This window comes from Ranitomeya imitator, chromosome 6, assembly GCF_032444005.1.
Source record: "Ranitomeya imitator isolate aRanImi1 chromosome 6, aRanImi1.pri, whole genome shotgun sequence".
NCBI lineage: Eukaryota > Metazoa > Chordata > Amphibia > Anura > Dendrobatidae > Ranitomeya > Ranitomeya imitator.
In genome coordinates this window covers 423819193-423835044 of record NC_091287.1, presented here as the reverse complement: position 1 = coordinate 423835044, position 15852 = coordinate 423819193, and the positions used below count along the sequence as shown (strand labels likewise).

The window sequence follows — 15852 nt, the reverse complement described above, 5'->3', positions numbered from 1 at the left end:
CGGTGGCTCTGGATGTTTCCACACCAGACTCAGTCCACTGCTTCCTCAGGTTCCCCAAGGTCTGGAATCAGTCCTTCTCCACAATCTTCCTCAGGGTCCGGTCTCCTCTTCTCGTTGTACAGCGTTTTCTGCCACATTGTTTCCTTCCAACAGACTTACCTTTGAGGTGCCTTGATACAGCACTCTGGGAACAGCCGATTTGTTGAGAAATTTCTTTCTGGGTCTTACCCTCTTGCTTGAGGGTGTCAATGATGGCCTTCTTGACATCTGTCAGGTCGCTAGTCTTACCCATGATGGGGGTTTTGAGTAATGAACCCGGCAGGGAGTTTATATAAGCCTCAGGTATCTTTTGCATGTGTTTAGAGTTAATTAGTTGATTCAGAAGATTAGGGTAATAGGTCGTTTAGAGAACCTTTTCTTGATATGCTAATTTATTGAGACAATTTTTTTGGGTTATCAGGAGTTGTATGCCAAAATCATCAGTATTAAAACAATAAAAGACCTGACAAATTTCAGTTGGTGGATAATGAATCTATAATATATGAAAGTTTAATTGTAATCATTACATTATGGTAAATAATGAAATTTAACACTATATGCTAATTTTTTGAGAAGGACCTGTATATATATATATATATATATATATATATATATATATATATATATGTTTATTCATTTCTCCACATATTTGTGGCAATATCTGCTTCCATACCATATCGTAAAACTCCTTCTAAACTTCAGTTAAACCAGCAGCAAACAGATTAAAGCTTATAAATCCTATAATATCTGCCTACTGATTACAGGAGACAATGTTACAACTGTAGAGTGCTATGATAATACTGTGGTGCATCTGCGCAAACTGCATTACTCCAAATTACTCTAAACTGTATTACTCCAAATTTGCAAATGTGCACGCTTTTATCACACAGAACAATTGTCTAAGTTTGGAAACATCTGTAGCTCCATAAAGGCCAAAAAGTAAATGCATGCACCCCAAAAAATTTTTTTGAAAACGATACATTCATATGTCAAGACCCCAACTGTATCATAGCACTTACAGTAGTTGCATTTGTTTTCATTAGGCATTTTTTCACAAGATGTATGCAAATGTATTTAGCAGCAAAGATCTACTCATATTTGCAAATGGTTTCACCAAATATGAACAATAATCATGGTGTTGTTTTTCTGTAAGTGTATTTAAAAAAATGTGTATTTTGATTGGGGGTTATGTTTTGTTTATGTCCCTATAATATAAGGTTATTGTTATATTTCTTTTATTTATAATTAAACACTTACCACTTCTTCATGCTTGCACTTCCTCACATTTATGCCATTGATCTGAAATCAAAATGTGTTCATTGTTATTATCTGCAGCTGCCAGGATATTTAACCATTGGAATTAGAGCAAAAGTTATGTCTTACCTGCAGAATAGCATCCCCAATGAATAAAAGTCCAGAAAGCTCAGCTGCAATCATGAGAACAAAAATAATGATGAATAAGCAAAATGGATACTGTGATCATTAATATTTGGATTATGTGAATAATAACAAATGCTGTTTCTTCCCGCTAGAATCACTCTTCAAAGGATTCTCCATGCTGATCATTTCAAATGTAAGATACAGAAACTCATTTTCCAGGCTGCCGAATGTAGAGTAAGAAAACATTAATACTCTTAAGTCTCCTATGGGCAGTCGCAGGAATCACCGACTTGGTAATTTTGGTATTTCAGAGATTGCATTTTCTTGATTAGCAACTAGACGGATGCCTCTATCTGCCACAGTGGTATAATTCAATTTGCCTCTAATTCTTCCCCAAGTAATAATTTATTTTTTCATTATCCAGTCATCACACAGCGATTCAAAAGCTTTGTAATGACTCCCAGCCTTTAAGAAGAGCCTTGTGTACTTTGTGCATCAAGGCAAAAAACCCACATGGAAAAATAATTTCTTAGATAAATGAAAAGGATGTCTGCATGTGGCTTATTTACATATTAGTAGATTTGCTGCTCTCCAGGCATTCTAACTGTAATCCACCACAATAGCATCTTCCTTAGTTTCCTCTTATTCACTTCATATTCATATACGCTTTAATAGCATGATTGCGGTGGGAACTAGTGCATGTAGGAAATGCTAAGCAGATATCATACAGTTAAAGTGATATACTTGATATTGAGGTTATGCGTTGCAGGAATAAGCATACTACTTCAAGGGAAGTAACGCTGAGAATTCTAGCTCGATTGTTGACTCTTACTGACTGCTACTGTCAACCGCTAATGTGAAAGACATCTATTGAGACCCATACAGATATAGTAGGAATGTCCGGGCAAAAACTAAACATGATGCTTCTCAACAATTGCCAAGTAATAATATCATGTCATATAAACTCTTCATACACTATTTGATATAAAAGAAAAAAGACTCCCTGGAGAAGAAAGTCAAAGTTTTCTGAAACGCATAGTAGAAGTTCAGCACTCCGACCAACAGAGGCCGCTGTCTTCCTGTTCAGGGTGATGCCACACACCTCAGCTCGGTGAGCCACGCTATTGGCTGGAGCGCAACCATTTGCATGAAGGTTTCTCTTGAACTCCTGAACTCTTACTAGTGCAAAAGGAATTTAAAGATCTCCTAAGGATTCTCAGTTTTGAGACAATATTGTCAGGACATTCACCTAACTCAATCCCAGTAAGTCAACTGAAAAATTGTCTTCGAGTGCACCCGTACCATGCCAATAAGGATTTACCAGTGTGTATTGAATTATACTATTGAGGGAACCAGTGTTTTTCTTGTTTAATTGAATCTGTTAATTAAGGTCAGTGTATCCATTTCAGCCTTCTGTGAACTTTAATGCAGAGCATATACTTTTTTAGGACTATATAATATAATAATTTATATATTGGGATGGATCCGTCTACCAGTATTACATTAATGCACAGTTGACTGCATTCTTAGCATCATCCTGCCACCTTTTCATAATTCAATTCTCTTGCTTGGATTGCTCTCCTTTTGGTCTCCAAAGTGTTTGAGATCCTGAGGGGATTACTATGCCTACTACTATACACATTATTGACTTACAGAGAAACAGCCATTTTCATTTTTATTTCATAAATCAATAAGGTGTATGAATATAAGCAACTTTCTAATAAATCTTACCAGTAAAATATGCTTCTTTCGATGCCAACATCGATTAGTCATTATCAAAATTCTAAATCTTGAGGCAAAATTTGTATTCAGTGAAGACGACTTTCCCATTACTGAGATAGAAGATGGCAGCTGCTACAGATAAAATTCTATCTGATAGGAAGGGGAGGAGTTTTCCTCTTGCTCCTGTCTACATAGAATTGTATCAGCAGTAACAACCATCTCCTATCTCAGTAATGACAAAGTCTTCACTGAATACAGATTTTACCTCAGAATTGAGATTTTTGATAATGACTGATCAATTTCGACAGAGAAGGGAGCAACATTTTTCTGATAACATATATTGCAAAACAAAGTTTCTTATTTTTATGTGTACTATTGGTTTATGAAATAATGAAAACAACAGTTATGATTAGAGTTGAGCGACCTTGACCTTTTTAGAGTCGAGCCGGGTTTCGCGAAACCCGACTATCTCAAAAGTCGGGTCGAGTGAAATCGGCCGATTATGACGTAAAGTCGGGATCGACCGAAACACGAAACCCAATGCAAGTCAATGGGGCAGCATAGTCGGCAGTGAGTGGGGGCCAGGAAAACACCTAGAGTGCCCATTTTAATGTCAAAACCATCCATTCTTCTTAATGAAGCTTGTCAAGCGTAATTTACCTTATAATAATTGGAAGGCATTTGAAATTGGGGGTCATTTGGCTAAAGTTGTGGTGGGTAGGGCTGGTTCAAGTAATTAGTGGGCCCAGGAAATCTGGACCACGTCACGGCAGTGGAGCAGGGAGAGGTAAGTATTTCAACTTTGCAAGTGCTGTGAACCTGAGCAAGCAGGGGGGGCCCACTCGTTGGCATTGGCACTGGCACAGGGCCCCTCAAAGTACAGCGGTGTGTTTGCATGGCGGGGGCGCCTCCCACCGGCAGCAACACTTTTGCGTACTATGAGAGGCCCTGTGCCAGTGACGTTGCCAACTAGTATTCCTCCCCCCACCTGATGAAGGAACCTGCACTTTCATCTGCACCTTCCTCTTTCTCCCCGTGTAAGGTGGTATGGTATGCGGGAAGAGCAACCTGACTTTCAGCAGGGTCACAATGTTGTTGTGTAGCGTGCACGGGGAATGTTGCGTTATGGGTCAATGTACCAGCAGACTCATCTATCACTGGCTGGGCAATGGGCAGGATGAGGAGGAAACACAGATATAGGCCCAAATAATAAAGTGGGCTAAATGCAGTTCAAAATTGGTAACACAGGAATAACCAGGGGGCATTGCAGTGGAGGACAACTGGAATGAGAGGCTGACACAGAGAGTAGGCCCAAATCAGTAAGTAGTCGAAATGCAGTTCAAAATTGGCAACCGTAGTAAACAGGCGGCACAGCTTTGTTCAGTGGAGGAGAACAGCAAGGAGTGGCAGACACCGATAGTAGGCCCCAACCCAACTAGTAGGCCAAATGCAGTCTAACATTAACAACTACTTAACGAGCGCCTGAAAACGGAATTTCAGGACAGGAAACCAGTTGAACAGCAAGGAGCGGCAGACACTGTTAGTAGGCCCCAAACCAACTAGTACGCCAAATGCAGTTGTTCCATTTAACCACAATTTAACGAGAGCCTGAAGATAGAAGCTCAGGAAAGGCAACCTGGAGAACACCTTGGAGTGGAACACACCATCTCTCTCCACCCCATACCCATTTTGTAGGCCTAATGCTGTGTAGTTTTCTACAACTACTAAACGAGAGTCGGAAGACCGAAGCAATGGCACGGCAACCTGGGGAACACCTTGGAGTGTAACACACCATCTCTCTCCACCCGATACCCATTTTGTAGGCCTAATGCAGTGTAGTTTTCTACAACTACTAAACGAGAGTCGGAAGATCGAAGCAATGGCGAGGAAACCTGGAGAACACCTTGGAGTGTAACACACCATCTCTCTCCACCCCATACCCATTTTGTAGGCCTAATGCTGTGTAGTTTTCTACAACTACTAAACGAGAGTCGGAAGACCGAAGCAATGGCAAGGCAACCTGGGGAACACCTTGGAGTGTAACACACCATCTCTCTCCACCCGATACCCATTTTGTAGGCCTAATGCAGTGTAGTTTTCTACAACTACTAAACGAGAGTCGGAAGACCGAAGCAATGGCAAGGCAACCTGGGGAACACCTTGGAGTGTAACACACCATCTCTCTCCACCCGATACCCATTTTGTAGGCCTAATGCAGTGTAGTTTTCTACAACTACTAAACGAGAGTCGGAAGACCGAAGCAATGGCAAGGCAACCTGGGGAACACCTTGGAGTGTAACACACCATCTCTCTCCACCCGATACCCATTTTGTAGGCCTAATGCAGTGTAGTTTTCTACAACTACTAAACGAGAGTCGGAAGACCGAAGCAATGGCAAGGCAACCTGGGGAACACCTTGGAGTGTAACACACCATCTCTCTCCACCCGATACCCATTTTGTAGGCCTAATGCAGTGTAGTTTTCTACAACTACTAAACGAGAGTCGGAAGACCGAAGCAATGGCAAGGCAACCTGGGGAACACCTTGGAGTGTAACACACCATCTCTCTCCACCCGATACCCATTTTGTAGGCCTAATGCAGTGTAGTTTTCTACAACTACTAAACGAGAGTCGGAAGATCAAAGCAATGGCGAGGAAACCTGGAGAACACCTTGGAGTGTAACACACCATCTCTCTCCACCCCATACCCATTTTGTAGGCCTAATGCAGCCTACTTTCCGACAACTACTAAACGAGAGCATGAAGATCGAAGCTCAGGAAAGGCAACCTGGGGAACACGTTGGAGTGTAACACACCCTCTCTCTACACCACGGAAGGGCTGATTCTTAGGAAGGAAGGCTGTCGGAAAGAAGCAGGGCGCGTCCGAGGGTGATTATATTCTTATTAGGTATATACTCACCCTCGGACGCGCCCTGCTTCTTTATTTGTAATGAATGTTTATTTGCAATGTGGTTTTGACTTACTCTATTTTTTTGGTAAATAATGATTTTATTATTTTCATTGTTTTGCATCTTCTTGGCAATAATATAAAGAAGACGCGACAGGACAACACTCGGTGGATGCCATATCTGTGTTTTAAATTGAAAAAAACTTTCAGTTAACTACTTGCAGGAGAAAGTTATTGTAGCTGGTGGCCATTTTTAGTACTGTACCAGATTTTTGTTGTATGTGTTTGTTTTTAATGTTAAAATGTCTGCATTTGATATCTCTCCAGTATTTTCTTTTTTATAAGCAAAATACTTATTTTTATATTTTCTGATGTTGGTTCAAGGGGTACACGGGCAGCAGTAGACAGGTCAGTGGAGGCCTAGTGGAAGGAGGGACCGCAGACAGGCTTCGAAGCCCTAACATAATAAATTGGCCTGGCTGTAGGCAATTTACAATTGGTTCCAGGGGAACACGGGCGGCAGTAGACAGGTCAGTGGAGGCCTAGTGGAAGGAGGGACCGCAGACAGGCTTCGAAGCCCTAACATAATAAATTGGGCTGGCTGTAGGCAATTTAAAATTGGTTCCAGGGGAACCCGGGCAGCAGTAGACAGGTCAGTGGAGGCCTAGTGGAAGGAGGGACCGCAGACAGGCTTCGAAGCCCTAACATAATAAATTGGCCTGGCTGTAGGCAATTTACAATTGGTTCCAGGGGAACACGGGCGGCAGTAGACAGGTCAGTGGAGGCCTAGTGGAAGGAGGGACCGCAGACAGGCTTCGAAGCCCTAACATAATAAATTGGGCTGGCTGTAGGCAATTTAAAATTGGTTCCAGGGGAACCCGGGCAGCAGTAGACAGGTCAGTGGAGGCCTAGTGGAAGGAGGGACCGCAGACAGGCTTCGAAGCCCTAACATAATAAATTGGGCTGGCTGTAGGCAATTTAAAATTGGTTCCAGGGGAACCCGGGCAGCAGTAGACAGGTCAGTGGAGGCCTAGTGGAAGGAGGGACCGCAGACAGGCTTCGAAGCCCTAACATAATAAATTGGCCTGGCTGTAGGCAATTTACAATTGGTTCCAGGGGAACACGGGCGGCAGTAGACAGGTCAGTGGAGGCCTAGTGGAAGGAGGGACCGCAGACAGGCTTCGAAGCCCTAACATAATAAATTGGGCTGGCTGTAGGCAATTTAAAATTGGTTCCAGGGGAACCCGGGCAGCAGTAGACAGGTCAGTGGAGGCCTAGTGGAAGGAGGGACCGCAGACAGGCTTCGAAGCCCTAACATAATAAATTGGTCTGGCTGTAGGGAATTTAAAATTGGTTCCAGGGGAACCCGGGCAGCAGTAGACAGGTCAGTGGAGGCCTAGTGGAAGGAGGGACCGCAGACAGGCTTCGAAGCCCTAACATAATAAATTGGGCTGGCTGTAGGCAATTTAAAATTGGTTCCAGGGGAACCCGGGCAGCAGTAGACAGGTCAGTGGAGGCCTAGTGGAAGGAGTGACCGCAGACAGGCTTCGAAGGCCTAACATAAGAAAAATGTCAATACAATGGTATTGACAGTGCCAGGCATTGAAGGATGTCAGCGCATAGACTAAACATTGGTGGAGCTGTGAGAGAAAATTTTGCAAGTGGTAGAGCACTGTTTGTCCTGGGGGGGGGGACTGTCTTGTGGCCGGCGGTACAGGCCCAGGGCCCCTCATATTACAACGGTGTGTCTGACGTTGGGTGCGCACCACCACCGCCAGACACTTTATTGTACTATGAGGGACCTAGTGGCAGTGCCGTCGACCAAAAGCGGGCACACCCACCTCTTCAGACAAACAGTACTCTCACGGGTGCTGGCGCCAAGTGGCGATACCACGGCCCCGTGTGGGGACTTTGGCCATTTAGGGAGGTGTTAACATGTCGGATGCTGGACAATCAGGTGCTGCAAATTACGAGATTGGAAAAGTCGTTCAGAATAGTCCACAGGCAAGACCTTTACATAGGAAAGCTAGGTGTCAGCCGGGCAAGGTGGGGCAAAAGATTTCGAAATCCAGTTGTGGTTCATTTTAATGAAGGTTAGATCATCTACATTTTGGGTAGCCAGACGAGTCCTTTTTTCTGTTAGTATTGAACCTGCAGCACTGAATACTCTTTCTGATAGGACACTAGCTGCCGGGCAAGCAAGCTCCTGCAATGCATATTCTGCCAATTCTGGCCAGGTGTCTAATTTTGATGCCCAGTAATCAAATGGGAATGACGGTTGAGGGAGAACGTCAATAAGGGATGAAAAATAGTTAGTAACCATACTGGACAAATGTTGTCTCCTGTCACTTTGAATTGATGCTGCAGTACCTGTCCTGTCTGCGGTCATAGCAAAATCACTCCACAACCTGGTCAGAAAACCCCTCTGGCCAACGACACTTCTGATTTCTGCCCCTCTAACACCTCTGGTCTGCTGGCCCCTGCAGCTCGTGTTAGAACGATCACGGGCGCTGTGTGCAGGGAATGCCAGAAGCAAACGGTCAACAAGAGTTGATTGTTTGGTTGCTAATATTAGTTCCAAGTTCTCATGTGGCATTATATTTTGCAATTTGCCTTTATAGCGAGGATCAAGGAGGCAGGCCAACCAGTAATCGTCATCGTTCATCATTTTTGTTATGCGTGTGTCCCTTTTGAGGATACGTAAGGCATAATCCGCCATGTGGGCCAAAGTTCCAGTTCTCAAATCTGTGGTTGTGCTTGGTTGAGGGGCAGTTTCAGGCAAATCCACGTCACTTGTGTCCCTCAAAAAACCAGAACCCGGCCTTGCCGCGCCAACAATTTCCACTGGCCCCGGAAAAGCTTCCTCATTAAAAATATAATCATCCCCATCATCCTCCTCGTCCTCCTCCTCCTCTTCGCCCGCTACCTCGTCCTGTACACTGCCCTGGCCAGACAATGGCTGACTGTAATCAAGGCTTTCCTCTTCCTCAGCTGCAGACGCCTGATCCTTTATGTGCGTCAAACTTTGCATCAGCAGACGCATTAGGGGGATGCTCATGCTTATTATGGCGTTGTCTGCACTAACCAGCCGTGTGCATTCCTCAAAACACTGAAGGACTTGACACATGTCTTGAATCTTCGACCACTGCACACCTGACAACTCCATGTCTGCCATCCTACTGCCTGCCCGTGTATGTGTATCCTCCCACAAAAACATAACAGCCCGCCTCTGTTCACACAGTCTCTGAAGCATGTGCAGTGTTGAGTTCCACCTTGTTGCAACGTCTATGATTAGGCGATGCTGGGGAAGGTTCAAAGAACGCTGATAGGTCTGCATACGGCTGGAGTGTACGGGCGAACGGCGGATATGTGAGCAAAGTCGACGCACTTTGAGGAGCAGGTCGGATAACCCCGGATAACTTTTCAGGAAGCACTGCACCACCAGGTTTAAGGTGTGAGCCAGGCAAGGAATGTGTTTCAGTTGGGAAATGGAGATGGCAGCCATGAAATTCCTTCCATTATCACTCACTACCTTGCCTGCCTCAAGATCTACAGTGCCCAGCCACGACTGCGTTTCTTTCTGCAAGAACTCGGACAGAACTTCAGCAGTGTGTCTGTTGTCGCCCAAACACTTCATAGCCAATACAGCCTGCTGACGTTTGCCAGTAGCTGCCCCATAATGGGAGACCTGGTGTGCAACAGTGGCAGCTGCGGATGGAGTGGTTGTGCGACTGCGGTCTGTGGACGAGGTCTCGCTTCTGCAAGAGGACGAGGAGGAGGAGGAGGGGGTGCGAATGGCTACAGCCAACTGTTTCCTAGACCGTGGGCTAGGCAGAACTGTCCCAAACTTGCTGTCCCCTGTGGACCCTGCATCCACCACATTTACCCAGTGTGCCGTGATGGACACGTAACGTCCCTGGCCATGCCTACTGGTCCATGCATCTGTTGTCAGGTGCACCTTTGTGCTCACAGATTGCCTGAGTGCATGGACGATGCGCTCTTTAACATGCTGGTGGAGGGCTGGGATGGCTTTTCTGGAAAAAAAGTGTCGACTGGGTAGCTCGTAGCGTGGTACAGCGTAGTCCATCAGGGCTTTGAAAGCTTCGCTTTCAACTAACCAGTAGGGCATCATCTCTAACGAGATTAGTCTAGCTATGTGGGCGTTCAAACCCTGTGTACGTGGATGCGAGGCTAAGTACTTCCTTTTTTTAACCATAGTCTCATGTAGGGTGAGCTGGACTGGAGAGCTGGAGATCGTGGAACTAGCGGGGGTGCCGGTGGACATGGCAGACTGAGAGACAGTGGGAGATGGTATTGTTGCCGCCGGTGCCCTAGATGCAGTGTTTCCTACTACGAAACTGGTGATTCCCTGACCCTGACTTCTTTGGCCTGGCAAAGAAACCTGCACAGATACTGCAGGTGGTGCAGAAAATGGTGGCCCTACACTGCCGGAAGGGATGTTGCGTTGATGACTAGCTTCATTGGCCGAGGGTACTACAACCTTAAGGGACGTTTGGTAGTTAGTCCAAGCTTGCAAATGCATGGTGGTTAAATGTCTATGCATGCAACTTGTATTGAGACTTTTCAGATTCTGCCCTCTGCTTAAGGTAGTTGAACATTTTTGACAGATGACTTTGCGCTGATCAATTGGATGTTGTTTAAAAAAATGCCAGACTGCACTCTTTCTAGCATCGGATACCTATTCAGGCATTGCAGACTGAGCTTTAACCGGATGGCCACGCTGTCCTCCAACAGGTTTTGACTTTGCCACGCGTTTTGGGCAAGATACGGGCCCGGCAGATGGAACCTGTTGCGATGTTGATGCCTGCTGCGACCCCTCCTCCTCCGCTTCAGAACTGCTGCCGCCTGCACCCTGTTCCCCCAATGGCTGCCAATTGGGGTCAAGAACTGGGTCATCTATTACCTCTTCTTGTAGCTCGTGTGCAACTTCGTCTGTGTCACCTTGTCGGTCGGTGGTATAGCGTTCGTGATGGGGCAACATAGTCTCATCAGGGTCTGATTCTTGATCAGCACCCTGCGAGGGCAATGTTGTGGTCTGAGTCAAAGGACCAGCATAGTAGTCTGGCTGTGGCTGTGCATCAGTGCACTCCATGTCAGATTCAACTTGTAATGGGCATGGACTGTTAACTGCTTCACTTTCTAAGCCAGGGACGGTATGTGTAAAGAGCTCCATGGAGTAACCCGTTGTGTCGCCTGCTGCATTCTTCTCTGTTGTTGTTTTTGCTGAAGAGGACAAGGAAGCGACTTGTCCCTGACCGTGAACATCCACTAACGACGCACTGCTTTTACTTTTACCAGTTTCATGAGAGGAGGCAAAAGAGCTAGAGGCTGAGTCAGCAAGATAAGCCAAAACTTGCTCTTGCTGCTCCGGCTTTAAAAGCGGTTTTCCTACTCCCAGAAAAGGGAGCGTTCGAGGCCTTGTGTAGCCAGACGACGAACTGGGCTCCACAGCTCCAGACTTAGGTGCAATATTTTTTTTCCCACGACCACCTGATGCTCCACCACTACCACTACCCTCATTACCAGCTGACAATGAACGCCCCCGGCCACGACCTCTTCCACCAGACTTCCTCATTGTTTTAAAAACGTTACCAAACTAACGGTATTTGTTGCTGTCACACAACTTACACGGTGAGCTATAACTTCAGTATGATTTAACTACCCCTTTACAGATGGGTGAGACCACAACGAAAATCAGGCACAATGTTACACACTCTGTTGTTGGTGGCAACAAATGAGAGAGATGCCACACACGCAGGACTGTCACTGAAGCGCAAATGTAAATATTAATCTCCCACTGATTTGTGTTTTTTTTTTTAAAAAGGAGACTTTAGAAAAAAAAAAAAAAAATGATTTTTTAAGGAAGAATTTAGAAACCAAATAAAATGAAATGATTTTTTCAGGGAGAATTTAGAAAACAAATAAAACATAAAATAGCCTTTCTAGGGCCCAGTGAGTGAGAGAGGACGCACACAGGAGTCAGGAGTGGCACACAAGCCCAGAGGCCAATATTTATCTCCCACTGATTGATTTAGTGATTTTTTCAGGTAGATTTTGGAACCCAAATCAAGCAAAAAAATTAATAGGCTTTCTATGGCCCACAATTGGAGAGAGAGAGATGGCACACCCAGGAGTCAAGACTGGCACACAAGCAGAAAGGGCAATATTATTCTCCCACTGATTTGATTTTTTTTTTTTTTCAGGGAGACTTTAGAAAAAAAAATACAAAAAAATGAATTTTTCAGGAAGAATTTAGAAACAAAATAAGATAAAATGATTGTTTCAGGGAGAATTTAGAAAACAAATAAAAAAAAATAGGCTTTGTAGGGCCCACTGAGTGAGAGAAGACGCACACAGGAGTCAGGAGTGGCACACAAGCCCAGAGGCCAATATTTATCTCCCACTGATTGATTTAGTGATTTTTTCAGGTAGATATTGGAACCCAAATCAAGCAAAAAAATTAATAGGCTTTCTATGGCCCACAATTGGAGAGAGAGAGATGGCACACCCAGGAGTCAAGACTGGCACACAAGCAGAAAGGGCAATATTAATCTCCCACTGATTTGATTTTTTTTTTTTCAGGGAGACTTTAGAAAAAAAAAAAATAATAATAATTTTTTTCAGGAATAATTTAGAAACCAAATAAAATAAAATGATTTTTCAGGGAGAATTTAGAAAACAAATAAAACAAAAAATAGGCTTTCTAGGGCCCACTGAGTGAGAGAGGACACACACAGGAGTCAGGAGTGGCACACAAGCCCAGAGGCCAATATTTATCTCCCACTGATTGATTAAGTGATTTTTTCAGGTAGATTTTGGAACCCAAATCAAGCAAAAAAATTAATAGGCTTTCTATGGCCCACAATTGGAGAGAGAGAGATGGCACACCCAGGAGTCAAGACTGGCACACAAGCAGAAAGGGCAATATTAATCTCCCACTGATTTGTTTTTTTGTTTTTTTTTCAGGGAGACTTTAGAAAAAAAAATACAAAAAAAATGATTTTTTTCAGGAATAATTTAGAAACCAAATAAAATAAAATGATTTTTTCAGGGAGAATTTAGAAAAAAAATAAAACAAAAAATAGGCTTTCTAGGGCCCACTGAGTGAGAGAGGACGCACACAGGAGTCAGGAGTGGCACACAAGCCCAGAGGCCAATATTTATCTCCCACTGATTGATTTATTGATTTTTTCAGGTAGAATTTAGAACCCAAATCAACCAAAAAAATAAATAGGCTTTCTATGGCCCACTATTTGTGAGAGAGATGGCACGCTCAGGACTGGCACACAAGCAGAAAGGGCAATATTAATCTCCCACTTTTTTTTTTTTTTTCCAGGGAAAATTTATAAACCCAATAAAAAAAATAATAAATAGGCTTTCTATGGCCCACTATCTGAGAGAGAGAGATGGCACGCTTAGGACTGGCACACAAGCCCAAAGGCCAATATTAATCTCCCACTGATTGATTTATTGATTTTTTCAGGTAGATTTTGGAACCCAAATCAAGCAAAAAAATAAATAGGCTTTCTATGGCCCACTAAGAGATGGCACACACAGGAGTAAGGAGTGGCACACAAGCCCTGAGGCCAATATTTTTCTCCCACTGATTGATGTAGTGATTTTTTCAGGTAGATTTTAGAACCCAAATCAAGCAAAAAAATAAATAGGCTTTCTATGGCCCACTGAGTGAGAGATGACACAGACAGGGATGGCACTCTAGCAGAAATGCCAATCTTAATCTCCCACAAAAAAAAAAAAAAAAAAGGAACTGTCCTTCAATTACTATCTCCCTGCAGTAATCTCAGCCAGGTATGGCAGGCAGCAATAAGGAGTGGACTGGTGCACAAATTAAATAAAAAGTGTGGACAAACAAACAAGATAGCTGTGCAGAAAGGAAGGAACAAGAGGATTTGTGCTTTGAAAAAAGCAGTTGGTTTGCACAGCGGCGTACACACAGCAATGCAGCTATCAGGGAGCCTTCTAGGGCAGCCCAATGAGCTACAGCGCTGAGGGGAAAAAAAAAAAAATGTAGCTTCCACTGTCCCTGCACACCGAAGGTGGTGTTGGGCAGTGGAAATCGCTACAGCACAAGCGGTTTGGTGGTTAATGGACCCTGCCTAATGCTATCCCTGCTTCTGACGAAGCGGCAGCAACCTCTCCCTAGGCTCAGATCAGCAGCAGTAACATGGCGGTCGGCGGGAACGCCCCTTTATAGCCCCTGTGACGCCGCGGACAGCAAGCCAATCACTGCAATGCCCTTCTCTAAGATGGTGGGGACCAGGACCTATGTCATCACGCTGCCCACACTCTGCGTTTACCTTCATTGGCTGAGAAATGGCGCTTTTCGCGTCATTGAAACGCGACTTTGGCGCGAAAGTCGCTTACCGCATGGCCGACCCCGCACAGGGGTCGGATCGGGTTTCATGAAACCCGACTTTGTCAAAAGTCGGCGACTTTTGAAAATGTTCGACCCGTTTCGCTCAACCCTAGTTATGATTAAAGAAAAAGGTTATCTGTGAATTTTCTCATACAATACAATATTTTGTAAGCCAAAGTATCTCTAAGGTTCTAGCGTAAGTTGTGTCAAAAAATTGTCAGAAACTTGCACTAGAGTAACTATGGGTTTTAAACATTTTTCTTTACTCTTTTGACCAAAAAGCAGGAGTGTTAGTGTTAGGGCTAGCGGAACGCACCGAGTAAATATAGATGTTTTTATTGTTATTGGTGCATTCGCAGCCCGGGGTCCACCGTGCAGGAGAACCTGCTGCTAGCAAACGGCAGCACTATATGGCGGTATGGACTAACTCAGTTAATTCCCCAAGTAGCCATGAAGCAAAGCACTGTGCCCTGTTAGACTTCACAGAGGCACATTCTAACTGCCCAAACAGAGAGCAGTCAGTGGTCATGCATGCAAACAAAACTCCTCGCTGGAGGTGCCAGCATTCTAGGGGCTTATTTCAGCCAGGTCCCTGAATACATACAAACACAATCTCCTCGCCAGAGGTGCCAGCATTCTAGGGGCTTATTTCAGCCGGGTCCCTGAACACACTCTTACGTGACCACACTGGTGCAAAGCACATAACATAGAACAATACTAGCGCATGGCCGTGCAGCCATGCGAGCCTTAAATAGTTGCAGCACGTACAGGACCTTCCTAGAAGGACCAATGAGAGGCTGCCACAGAGCGTGAGCACCTACAGGACCTTCCTGAAAGGACCAATGGCCTTAGGTGCAGAAACTGATCATGTGACCCTCGATCTCCACTGAGAGATCTTACTCTGGGCATGCTCAGAACGAGAAAAGCAGGACTTAGTCCCAGAAGCGTCTGGTCGCCGCTGCCCAGCACTGACTCCAATGGCAGAAGCAGAAAAGGCAGCAGTAACTCTTTGTACAGAGTCAGACTGAGCGAGATGCTGGGACCGACGTCTCTGCTGAGCAGGCTCCATTGCAGCAGGAGAAGAATGGGAGACCACAGCGAAGATGGCCCGAGATTTCCCCTGTGCAGAGGTGGGAACTCAACCCCTAACATCACCCCCCTCCTAGGGCCCCCCTCCTTGGGCCTCGCTACGCTCAAAGGCAGCAATGAGCTGTGGAGCCCAAATGTGCTCAGCAGGCTCCCAGGACCTATCCTCAGGACCGTAACCAAGTCCACCAAATAAAATTTTTGCCACGAACCACCTTGCACCCCAAAATAGCATTCACCTCATAATCATCCATAGATGAACCCGATGTCCTGGCAGATGTCTCAGAAAACTGGGACATGTATACAGGCTTATGGAGGG

At 44.8% G+C, this 15852-nt stretch overlaps 1 protein-coding gene across 5 annotated transcripts in view; it reads right to left on the bottom strand.

Moving 5' to 3' along the window:
• The window catches only part of SNTG1 (syntrophin gamma 1), a 1229644-nt gene that overhangs the window by 421259 nt on the left and 792533 nt on the right, over positions 1-15852 (bottom strand). For all 5 annotated transcript variants that reach the window (XM_069731323.1, XM_069731324.1, XM_069731327.1 and 2 more), the window contains 2 exons: positions 1423-1466; positions 1297-1338 (listed from right to left, as the gene is read on the bottom strand). In XM_069731323.1, coding sequence (XP_069587424.1) covers positions 1297-1338; positions 1423-1466 — 86 coding nt within the window. The remainder of the gene's footprint in view (positions 1-1296; positions 1339-1422; positions 1467-15852) is intronic.